The 12,918-nt window shown below is 29.4% G+C and overlaps 2 protein-coding genes across 2 annotated transcripts; one reads left to right on the top strand and one right to left on the bottom strand.

Annotated features, from left to right (window-relative positions):
• Window positions 1-5,674: 5,674 nt before the first annotated feature.
• Window positions 5,675-10,176, top strand: LOC137818370 (zinc finger (MYND type) family protein / programmed cell death 2 C-terminal domain-containing protein). The gene is made up of 11 exons (XM_068621752.2): window positions 5,675-5,897; window positions 6,723-6,959; window positions 7,076-7,159; window positions 7,253-7,383; window positions 7,473-7,570; window positions 8,195-8,283; window positions 8,364-8,472; window positions 8,754-8,908; window positions 9,028-9,098; window positions 9,525-9,639; window positions 9,757-10,176. Exons 2-11 carry the CDS (start codon window positions 6,753-6,755, stop codon window positions 9,919-9,921), a joined length of 1,224 nt encoding a protein of 407 aa, XP_068477853.1. The 5' UTR covers window positions 5,675-5,897; window positions 6,723-6,752; the 3' UTR covers window positions 9,922-10,176.
• A 1,979-nt stretch (window positions 10,177-12,155) lies between these two features.
• LOC137832415 (uncharacterized) lies at window positions 12,156-12,832 on the bottom strand. The gene has a single exon (XM_068640576.2). The coding sequence runs from the start codon at window positions 12,709-12,711 to the stop codon at window positions 12,391-12,393; it is 321 nt and encodes a 106-aa protein (XP_068496677.1). The 5' UTR covers window positions 12,712-12,832; the 3' UTR covers window positions 12,156-12,390.
• Window positions 12,833-12,918: the final 86 nt, after the last annotated feature.

Raw genomic sequence — 12,918 nt, 5'->3', positions numbered from 1 at the left:
TTTTTAATAAATAAATAAAAGTTCGAGTGAATGTGAATTGAATAGAAACATCGATATGGAATACTTTGTTTCGATGAATCCATTATTAAATTAAAATTCAAAATATTTTCTATAAGTTGATGTTATGTGATAGGGGATTTTAATTTTGATTACAATATAAATTTAGAAATGACACCTTATATATGTGTATAAGTTTTTTTTATGAAATTCGGGCAATTTTTACTCCTTATTATTAAAATATGGTCATTTTTATAAGTTGTAAAAGTCACGTCAACATATTACAATCTTTATATAATCATTTTATTGACATGATTTTTTCACAATTAATACGATTTCTTTAACTTTAAAAGGTGATCAATTTTAATAATAAAAGATAAAAGTTGTCACACTTTTTATAAGAAAACTCATATGTATGAGATTAAAAAATTGAAAAATATTGTGTGAATGATCTTGTTTTATGTCTTCTACAAACAAAAACAAAAAATTGAAGGAGAAGGAATCAAAATTTTCAAAATATGGGGGACAGTTAATTAATCATATGATCTAATTAAAGATATAATAATATTCTAATTAACTCCTTGAATTAATTAGCATGAATCCACCACCCAATTTTTCAACAATTAACAAACCTTTTAAAACCTTATGTGCACGTAGGTCTGATTTGAAAGAAAATAATTATATATATATATATATATATATATATATATATATATATACGATTATACATATAGGTAGATAATGTGCATTCAAATCTTTGACTTAGGTTAAAACTATGGGCTAAAATATTCCCTTCCCACAGAAATCAATGATCTCTATTCTATTATTAAATTCGTGGTGAATATAAATACTCCTTAATATTTTTCCTGTTCTTTTGAATTGATTGATATTTTAATTTTTAATACACTATTACTTATTCTTATTTTTATGCATTCTTATATAAATTATATAGATATTTTTTATATTTGCAGTAAATAAAATAATACATTTACTAAGAAAGGTATACAAAATTATTTTAACAAAATAACATGTTATTTTTAATTCTTAACTTGTTTTCAAATTAATTATTATTTTTAGCTATATAAAAATGACACATCTAAAAAAGAAAGTAATATTATTTAAGTAAAATTGTTTTAAAATAGTATATATGTGGTTATTATGGAAAAACTTAAACCGAGATGAGATAGTACATGAAGACATTGTTTTACTTAGAATTTATTCTTAATTAAATCTTTTGGATTTTTCTTGTATTAAGAGAATGGCTATGTATCAATATATATTCATTTTTATGTTGCTTTCTTTATTATATAAAACACCCCTTCTTTCCAGTGATCCGGGGAAGTATTGACCACTAGACCAGACAAGTTCTTTGGTCATATTATCATTTTTATTATACTTATACATATTAATATAATTTATACATATTAATATAATTATTATTAATAATAATAATAAAATAAATTATATTTATATTATTAATATTATTAATATTTATTAATATTATTCATATTATTAATATTTATTAATGTTATAATTAATATTATTATTAACATTATATTCATATTATTAATATTATTATTAATATTATTATTAACATTATTATTAATATTATTATTAACATTATTAATATTTATTAATATTATTAGTATTAATATTCATATTATTAATATTATATTCATATTATCAATATTATATTCATATTATTAATATTAATTTTGATATAAATATACATTTAGATATTTATTGTGTGTATAGTAGTTTTATTTGACTTGAGTAATATTACTTTTATCCGGATATAGATAGATAGAGAGAAAAAGGAAGAAATTATATAATATTAATATAACTTTAATACTATAAATACATATATATTGATTAATATATTTCTTTATTTAATCATTAATTTTTTAAATTCATGGTTAAATTTAAATTTACTTTCATATTATATATATATATATTAATATAAAATTATTTGATATCTTATTTTCAAATATAGGTTATTATAGGTAGTTGTGAAGTTTTTGTCAGATGGCTATATAGGTGCTTGTATCTTACACTTCTTTTCTGATTTGAGATTCTTGTATAAGGATTGAAATATCCTTAAAATGTTTTATTTAATTTTTTTTATTCTTTGTCGATAAAAAAAATCTTATTTTCAAATATTTACTTACATAGATTAAAATTGATACAATGTATAATTTTTAAAATATTTTAAATTATAAATTATTTAATCACTTTGTCATTATGATTTATATTATATATTAGTAGAAAGGGTTATTTAGTAACAACCTTTTACATAGATTTATGGAATAATTAATATAGTTTAAACTATAATGATATGCTAACTAGTAATCTGTATTAGAGATTTAATTAATAGTTAATGTAAAAGTCATCATTTTATGTTAAAAGATAATATTGTTTGTTGACAATATTCTTTACTATAACACACAAGTAAAACCAACTACCTATAATGAACTTAATTAAGTCAATATGATTGTAAAATAATAATTAATATGATAGTTGATTTTAATGTAATAGGTAATATGATGACTATGAGTATGACATATATTAAATTTGATTCATACTAATAGATAGTATAATAAATTATGTTTAGATTCAAGTAGATTATAGATAAATTAAATGTGATTCATATGTTAATATTGTTAGTATCATTAATATTGTTAGTATTATTAATATTGTTAGTATTATTAATATTGTTAGTATTATTAATATTGTTAATATTGTTAGTATTATTAATATTATTAATATTGTTAGTATTATTAATATTGTTAGTATTATTAATATTGTTAGTATTATTAATATTATTAATATTATTAATATTGTTAGTATTATTAATAATAATAAGTATAATAAAAATCATAATAAAACTAAAGATTTTGCTTGGTGTAGTGGTTAAATTTTACTTGGTTGCTGAAGGATTGCTGAAGGAACCTGACTTCGAATACATACGGATTTTGATTCCCGCTCCATGGCGCCAAAAATTACATACGGATATAATCCGTATGTAATACCTGTTTACATACGGAATTTAATCCGTATGTAAAAATCCGTATGTAATGTTGATTTTACATACGGATTTTGATCCGTATGTAATAATCTGTATGTAATTCGCGTTTTTCTTGTAGTGAATACTCAACAAACAACGTCTTCCGGAAGACCCGTATTAGGTAAGTCCTACTAGATACTAACACCTGATCTAAAGATTATCGGCGAATCCAACAAAAAGGATCATGGTAAGTTCAATACAACCTAAGTCGTGCATCTCATATGTCACGATGTGCATGAACTCCCCCATCAGCTTCTCACCACCTGATATCTTAGTCTATGTGACTTAGATCATCAGTGAAACTCGGAGATCTCTGTTACCACATAGGCATCAATACTTAATACACAGCAAACATCAGTCTATACATTATCCTAAATGTATGAATTCAATTCCATACCATTCCGTCATACAATATTATTCAAAAAGTGATCCACAATATTCAAAAGTCTATTTGACATAAAAAAAATAACACTTTAATATTAAATCATCTAAATATAATATTTTCACAAATTTAAATAATATACAAACAAACAACCCAATATATAAATTGAATATTGGGACCACGTCCCTTCCGCATTCAGATCTTCTATCCTAGGGTGCTATTAAAAATTAAATTTAGCTTCCCTTACCTCAATTGCTTGCTTTCCAAGCAGCTTTTAGAATTTTATTCCCCATAGTCTAGATAAACTTCAAGATTTAAGGACCTAATGCAAATTATCCAAGAAGAACAAAAATTCAGTATATAGCAGAATAAGTTGAGAGGGTTAAACTTTTCAACTGACCCCACCAATATTAATGACTAAATCCTAAGGAAAAACAGATAACTAAGGATATTTAGAGTAAAATGAACTTACTCTATTTAAAAATCTGATCGGGTAGAAATGTTCCTTAACTCGCCAGCTACAACGTGGTATGATCAAATTATAAAATAGATGAGGTATGAAGTGAGAAATTAAGAGAGGAGGGAGAGGAGAGAAATTGGTAGAAAGAGAAAGTGACTTGGAAGAAAGAAGAAGAAAGTGAGAAAGAAGAAGAAAGTGATCGTGTGGAGTGGAGAAACGCTTCTGCTTTTTAAAAAAAGGCGTGGTTACATTTCTTAATTCTATAAAAAAAATGTAGGTAAATAGTCAGTTTAGAACAATAATTATTATAATAATTGATATATTTTATTTTTAATATAATAAAAACTTATTTTAATATTAAAACTTTAATTTTGTTTGAAGTTGAAGTAATTGAACATGCGTTCCAATCTATATTATTTCCCACATGTATTTATTAGTAAGAAATTAATATTAATATGTAATTAATTAAAGAGAAATTTTTCCCTTTATCTTTTACTTTGGAAATTTAAAATACTTAGTAATTCTTTTTAAGATTAATTATTAACGTTAATTCTTTTCGATAAACACTAACAATGGATGTCATGCTAGACGTGTGTGAGTTTGACTATCTTATCCTTATTCTTGTTTTTAAAGTAAAAAAATTATCCTCATACCCATACTTAATAAGTATGAATTTTTTTTGTCTCATCTTCAATCTCATAAGAAAACATGTATACTCTTACCTACGTTCGTACTTGCCCCCTTACTTTTCCAAATATTAATTAAATAATTTTTTTATAAAAAAAAATTATAGCAAAAAGGAACATGATATTATTGTCAAGTATTCAATGTTAATAAGATACACATCATCTTTTATCATAAAAAAATTATAATTATATAAATATCAAATGAGAGTTTCAAACATAATTGGATAAAGATAAACTAATGATAGAAAATAGTAAGAATGATCAAATGTATGACTTAAAGATAAGTTATGAAATTAAGGACAAAAGAAGTTAATATAAGTTTTATAGGTCATCTAATCAATTAAATGTGTTTTAATAATTTAAAACAAGGACAATTATGAGGATGTGATGAGTATTTGGACATGTATGGTAATAAGGATGAGACAAATATATACATACCATCTTTGTTCCCATATAAATTTAAAAATTCAGATATTACCAATACCTATATCCGTACTCAGTCAATGTAAGAATTTTCCTCAAAATAACTATTAATGAAGTTAAAATAAAACTAATGAAATTATTATTTTTGTATTAAGACTATTCATTAATTTCTTTTATTACTAAAAAATGACGAAATATGTGTCAATAATTATTGTATTCTACTGGATATTGATCCACTGAATAAACTGGAAAAAGTAGTAGAAATGTCTTAATTCTCACAAATTAAGGTCAATAACAATTTTCTTTTACCTAAAACATAAAGTAGGAATTAATATTCATTTATTAAAATAGAAAAATAAAACTCAATTATTTATAAGACTTATTTATATAAGCCTACATGAGAAAGATGTAAATCATTGCACAATTTTTTTAAGATGTAACACAATTTTAACTTTCAAATTATATTTAAAATTGTATATTAGATTACATTCAAAAAAACAATTTCAAAAGCTTAGAGCAACTTCGGTGAAGGAGAAAGAATAAAAATGAAGCAATATTTCATTGTAATTTAAACAATAAAGGATACAGTGAGAAATTTAAAATTTATGGGGTGTAAGAAGAAATTACCTTACACTTTCTTCAGGCCCAGTGCCCAATACCCAGTCTGACCCAAAAACCAATACCCTACCCAGCATATCCACCATCTTCTTTGATACCTATTATCTGGCCGGAATCATAATACAAATTCTTTTTCTCTTTAACCGTCGTTGCCTCGCCGGAAAAGTAAAGAAAAGTTCTGTCGTCTTCTTGGAATCGCCGCCGCATACACGCTCGACCGCTCCGATTTCGCCGCAAACCAAGGAATTGTGTCGCGGAAGTTAATAAGTAGGCTTCAAAACACTCTATCAATGCAATTGCTTGGCTTGAAATTGAAAATTTGTGTATTAAATTGTAGTATTGTGTGGCTAGAAATTGAAAATTTATGTATTAGATTGTAGTCTTCGGTTTCAGTTTCATTCTTCTTGTTGCTGTTATTTATAGAGATTATTATTATTCTTCTGCTATTCTAGTTCATAAGCATACAAATATGATAAAATAACTTAAATTGTGTGTTACACCTATCAAATACAAAATAATAAACAGTCACAGTTTCAGGTTCGTCCCAAATTTTAGTTATCACAGTTTACTATTGAAGATGTTTGGCTATATTTTTTCTAGAAAGAAGCTAAGGTGTATGAGCATAAATTTCTCCATTAACGCTTACAGAAGAAAAAAATGAGAAGCTGAAATGTGAAGAGGTTATCCACAGTGTAAAACCAACTTATGCACCTTAGTTTTCGAGAAGTTAACTAACTATCTTAACTAACTTCTCCTTCTTCGTATAACTTAACACTAAGGGATAACTTCTTTGATGAATTCAAGTGGGGGATGTTTGATCACACGGAGCTGCCTGCAAGCTTGTCAAAGCTTTTAATTTTTGTGGATGTATTAAATGTAATTAGTGAATAATATTGAATGATTTATGTGAACAATTTTTAAAATAGTTTTTTTTGAGTGTTACTTGTCTGGTGTCTAAGTTCATCTTCATGATTCAAAGTTAGATTGCTTGATGAAATGATCAGTCTTCAATCAGTTATACAGCTATATATTTATGGTTTAATGATGAAATCCTATGTGCTACTTACACAATCAGTCTTCACTATCTGGCAGACTTGCACTTTCTATTCCATTCCTAAACACATGGATACTGATGCCATTGGAGATATTGTTGACAAGCTCAAGGCTATGCAGAATGACAATGTAGAAGATCAAGATGAATATGATGATGTTGATGAGGATGATGAAGAAGAAGAACATGAACCCATCACACTTGGTTTCTTTGACAAGCCAAAGAATAAATGGTCTCTTCAACGTCAATATTTCCCAAGCAAAGCTGGAGGAGTCCCGGTACTTTACCTTTTCATTAAATTCGTTTACACTTTACTTCTATCTTGCTTTATTCGATGTACAACGAAAGTGTATGTTTCTGACGGGTGTATGATCTGTTGTGACGTGGATAACAGGCTTGGCTTGACCCTTTGAATATACCATCAGGGGGATCATTTGTGTGTGACATTTGTGGAGACCCTTTACAATTCTTGCTTCAGGTATGAAGTTAATGCCTCATCATTGTGTGACATATGTATGGTTTGTGCTATACCTGTGGATTGTAACATTGCATTAAACCCTTGAATTTCTAGGTTTATGCACCAACTGAGAAGGAAACGGCATTTCACCGAATGTTGTTTGTTTTTATGTGTCCTTCTATGAAATGCCTCCTCAGGGATCAACATGAGCAATGGAAACACCATCCAGAGAAGCCATCTAGAAGGTCAGGGAACACCCTATGTGAAACAAACTTTTCCATTGTTTTAGTTCCTTTGATTGTTTATATCTAATTATGTTATGTTTTTATTAAAGTGTGAAGGTCTTCCGTTGTCAATTACCATGTGTTAATCCATTTTACTCCCAAGAATGCCCTCAGAATAATGAGAGTCACAAACCTGCTGGCTGTGGAGGTTGGTTTACTCACCATTATAATAGTTTTGCTTCATTTGTTGATAATAATCCCATTCCCATCTTTCATGTATCTGTTGTGACAATTTATGCAAATTAATTTTTGAGTTTTGTGATGTTTAGGCCTTAAGGTATATATAATTGTGCACTAAGGGAAACGTGTCTATATTTTGTCTGAAGATCCTCTGCTTTGGTATGGTGAAGAGAGATTTTTGTTTCTGTTGTTTAGATGCTTATTTACTGGCTTGTGTTTTGTGTATGTTGATTTTTAAATCTTTACACTCATGATTGTCTCATTTTATGTACTGAATACTAGTGTTGAGGAGTCCTGCATGAAGTAAAAAGAAGTTCATGACTATGTTCTGTTTTTGCGCACAGTGGGACCACACTTTTATCAGGAAAAATAACCATGTGATGTCATTCTAACATAATTTTTTAACCTGAACAGGCCACTTGCATAATTGCATTATAATATATATAAGTAATGTATGCCATGCTTTTCGATTAAGGTAAAGTGGATTAACACTTTTGATGAATTAGGTCTTGGACTACATGTAGGTGCATTCTATGAAACAAATTGTCCTGAATCTACCTCAATTTTGATAGAATGTGTGCTTACTTTCCAGCTGTTCTTTGTGATTGGTGTGGCACTTGGAAAGGAGACAAGGTTTGTAGTAGTTGCAAACAAGCACGGTATTGCTCTGAGAAACACCAGGTAATGGAATTAATTTAGTGTATCTGTTTTCTTCCACAAATTTGATTCCCATGACATTGTTTTTTTCTCTTCCAACTCAGGTTATGAGTTGGCGCGCAGGGCATAAAATTGCTTGCCCTCAGATGCAAATTTCTTCGCCTGTTTCTGGATCCAACAAAAGTGAAACCACCTTGTTCGAGTCACAAAAAGGTCAACTGGTTTAAAGTTGTGTACTTTTGTTACAAGATTTATTTGCTTCTCATTGATAGCGAAATTATGTCACTTTTAGATTGAATATAAAAATGCTGACTAATTACAATATTGCTCATACATAAAACCACTTTGAAGAGATATTTAACTTTGTATCTCTTATGAAACTTAGAACCACCATTCCAAAATAAAACATATACGTCACTGTATAAAATTTTATGACATCTACTATTTAGGTTATTGTTAGTTTACACTGGATATCATTTTTCATTATCATTCAGTTGGAAGCAAGAATCTGTGGCCTGAATTTGAGATCATCATTGAAGATGAAAGTGAAGATAATAGAGACACGTCTGAGGAAAATACCTTATCTAATTCCTTGATCTCAAGGACCAGGGCTGACGACACAATGAATTCAATTTTTGATAGCTTTCAGGTATCATTTTTATCATTTTAATAAGATTTGTACTTGTTTATGTGTATTATTTGCTAATTATTGATTACAATGTAACAGACTCAGCTCAAGTTGTCATTAATTATATTGTTTATGAACAGGGTGACGCTGACAAAAAGAGTTGGGCCTCTTTCCAGGAATGCATCGACAATGCCCCTGAACAAGTGCTAAGGTGATTAAGATTCGCCAAATTAGAATGCTTAACTATGGTGAATTTCCTTGTGTAACCTAGGAGGCAGATTATTTACTAAACGGGATGGGAGGAAATACAAATATCTTGCCTTGTGAAATACAAATATGTTCATTGCTACTTGTCTCTGATTAACTTAACATTTTAGACGATCCAGTCTTTTGGAACATGTCATACATCGCCACATTTAACAAAAGTAGTTGAAGTTTTAACTGTTAGCTTAACACTGTTAAGTTATTTATTAAATTACAAGAGTATGGAGACAATTTAGAATTTAAATTATGAATCTATAAAAGTGCATTTTCTTATAATCATATTGTGTTCAAAAAGATTAATTTGCATAATAACCAGATTGATGGCATTGGATTTATGAATACATTGGGTCTAATTACAGTTTCGGTTAAACAGGTATTATAGGAATACTAATGCTAAGCCAATATGGCCTGTTTCAAGTGGTCGACCATCAAATGCTGACATCCCTAGATGTAGTTACTGCAGCGGACCTATGTCTTGTGAATTTCAGGTAGTTACTCTAGATATGAATGTTGTTCTACATGTAATACTTTTGTTTTTTTGCTTGTTCAAGCAAATGTTTGTATATTCTCTTTGGATACTGAGTTGTTAATGTTGGTGGTGCCAGATTTTGCCACAGCTGCTTTATTACTTCGGCGTTGACAATGAAGTGGACTCACTGGATTGGGCTTCAATTGTGGTGTATGCATGTGAAGCCTCTTGCGATGCAAGTTTGCCTTACAAACATGAATTTGCTTGGGTACAAATTTATTCACCTTCCACAGCCTTATAGGGAAATAGGAAAGTGCTTTTTTTTTTAATTATTTTATAAAATTTTGGGTTCAGAAGTATAAGGTGTTTTTTGTGTGGCTTGGTGGAAGTATGGGGAAGGAATTTCTTCATCTACTTCAACCATCAATTTTGAGGATTGACTGTTGATTGTGTAATTTATTTGTATAGGCTTTGTTCGTCCATGCTACAATTAATTAAAAAATTATCATACTATTATTAAATTATTTAATATGATGATGAATTAAAGACTAATAAAGTAAGAAATAATTATTTAATCTCTAGAAAATGTGTATAAATATTTATAGTAATACTTTTTTTATCAACAAAATAGAATTTAATTATTCTTAGAAATCATAATTTCTAATATTCATCTTTATCAATGATCATGATTTTCGGATATAAAAAAACTGTCTGCTACCAAATACTGTATTGATGCCATCAAATATTTAAATATTATATCATTTTAGTTTCCAAAAATTTGAGTTCGATTTCAATTTGGTTCTACTTGTATGAACATCTCATGAAAGACAAGTTAGGAGAGAGATACACGTACAACATAAAACTTAACTTTGTTTATTTATCGACAATGTTACTAACTTAACTTCCATGATGAAATACAATTTTGAAAATTTTCTGCAATCTATGGGTAGGGGTGGTAAAGTGGAGTGGGTCGACCCTTGGTCTGTTGAAAAAATAAAACGGATTGTTTATTTCAACCTGTTTGTCTGCTTAAGTCTATCCTGCATAATCCGTAGTCTGTGCGAGCTAAGTGCAGAGCGAGTTGATTCGCATAATTTTAAAAAAATTTTTTGCCCCTTCATATTTTTTTCATGTAACCTCATATTTCACCGTTCGAAATTTTTAATAACATCTTACTATGCATGTCTCATGAAAATAATATTATGAAACCATTTACCTAATGCATTTAAATAAAAAAAATTTAAATTTTTTATTTTAAATTATTTTTTTTAAAAATATTTCTTATGCGGTACCGCAGGTCTGCGAACCAACCCTTATATGGGATGGACTAAAAAAATCAGTCCACAATTTGTATGCGGGGCGGACCAACCTAGCCCACTTTTACGAATCAAGTGCGGGACGGGTTTATTGTGAGACAGATAAGCCCGCATTGTCACCCCTATCTATGGGATAGTCAGCACGAGACGGGTTAGTCGCATTACCATTCCTAAAAAATATTCACACGAAAGCATCACATAAACCTATGAGATATCAATTAAAAGAATATCAAATTTAGCCCTAACTATAGGAAACTTATACTTTATACCATCTAATCAATCTCTCTTCAATGACTGAAGATAGCTTCACTAGAATGAATTCTCAACTAACAAGACATTCTTCGGACGGTTTACATTCACTCTCGAAAGAAAAATCTAATGAGGATAATTTGTACGGCAATCTCATTAATTTAATCAAATAAAATCCTTGATATGTTTAAACTAGATCTGCTGTAAACACTTAAAAGAAAAAGAGATCGAAATCAGTTTTTCTTTAAACCAATTTGTAAAAAACATTATATAATTTTGTAATTTTTTTTTAACTTAGACTTAAATTAACTTTAGTTTATAAAATTCTTTATTCAATGTTTATGAAAGTTCTGTCTAAACATTAACGGACAAGTTATCATTAACAGTTGAAAGAATTGTTTACCTTTACAGCCAGCTGGTCCATCCAATGATAAACGTGACAATCCATAAGATAGTCACTTTCTTCAAAGGTCAATATCATATATTAGAAATATACATCTTAAAAAGAACCTGTAAACTGATAATTTACATGGTTCAAATATAGACTTATACCTTTTTTCCTTATATATACAGACAAAGACAATACTTGCTGCTAATTTATCTAACATATAACAATTTCTAAACACAATTGCGTAACCACATTGATGTATTCAGGTTATTGTAATTATTATGTTGAGCCTTTTTAACCAACCAACTTTCCAAAAGCACATATAAATCCTTATTATGAGCTTAATAACATCAAATATAGTATTTGCAACGTAAAACCATTATAGTTCAATTGTATCTTCTCTTATTCTCAGTAAAAAGTATTCTATAATAAATGTGGAGCATGTAAATCAATAATTAATTGAAATTTTCTACGCAATCAAGCTACAGTGATAACAGAAATGGCTAAAATCGCAACCGTTTTTTGTTTTTGAATTTAAAAAAATAAAGTGTAACAATAGAATGAATTAAAAGAAACGATAAATGAATGAAGTGACTGATTTTAGCGGAAAGGCAAAATGCGCTTTCCTTCAACAACAAGAAGATCCAATCATTTCACGGCTACAGAAACACAGGAAGCCTAATGAAGCCTAGGAAGATTTACAAAATTAAAAAAATAACGCGTAAATTAAAAAACGCAGGTTTACCGAGACGAGAATCGGATTTCGTGATCCAAATCAGGAACCGGTGATCGTCAGATCCATGATTGGGAAATGGAATCATACGCCGACGCCGGATCGATATCGGTAGAGCTTGCCGAACACGTGCAGCGCGGTGACGAAGCCGATGAAGCAGAGGCTCATCACGAGCACCACCGTCGGCGAGATCTTGAGGCCTGGAGCGTCGTCGGTGTAGAACCGCAGCATGTTGCTTCCTCCGCTGCCGGAACCGCTTCCTACCGAAGCGGAGCTGCTACCGGCTCCGAGGCGGCGACGGCGCATCCCGGCGGTGGCGGCAGCGGAGCCGCGCGGAGCCATCACGCCCGGTCGCGTGGTGGCCGCGGACGCTGTTGATTGAGATTGCGATGCGCCTCTCGCCATGTTGAAGAAATGTGAAGATCACGTGGGAAGAGTGGTATCGGAGAAAGAACAGATCAATGGAGATTTGTGAGCGATCGTTAGAAGCATAGAATTATTACGTTGCCCAAAAAATAACATAAAAAATTAGTATTATTTAAATATCACTGGCTTCATTTATCCACTTGTTAATTAATATATTAATAGTAATAAGATGAGATTTATTTAAGG

Source organism: Phaseolus vulgaris, chromosome 11 (genome assembly GCF_051622355.1).
Source record: "Phaseolus vulgaris cultivar YP4 chromosome 11, ASM5162235v1, whole genome shotgun sequence".
Classification (NCBI taxonomy): domain Eukaryota; kingdom Viridiplantae; phylum Streptophyta; class Magnoliopsida; order Fabales; family Fabaceae; genus Phaseolus; species Phaseolus vulgaris.
Note: the sequence above shows the minus strand (reverse complement) of the source record. Positions and strands in the feature narration are given on the sequence as shown.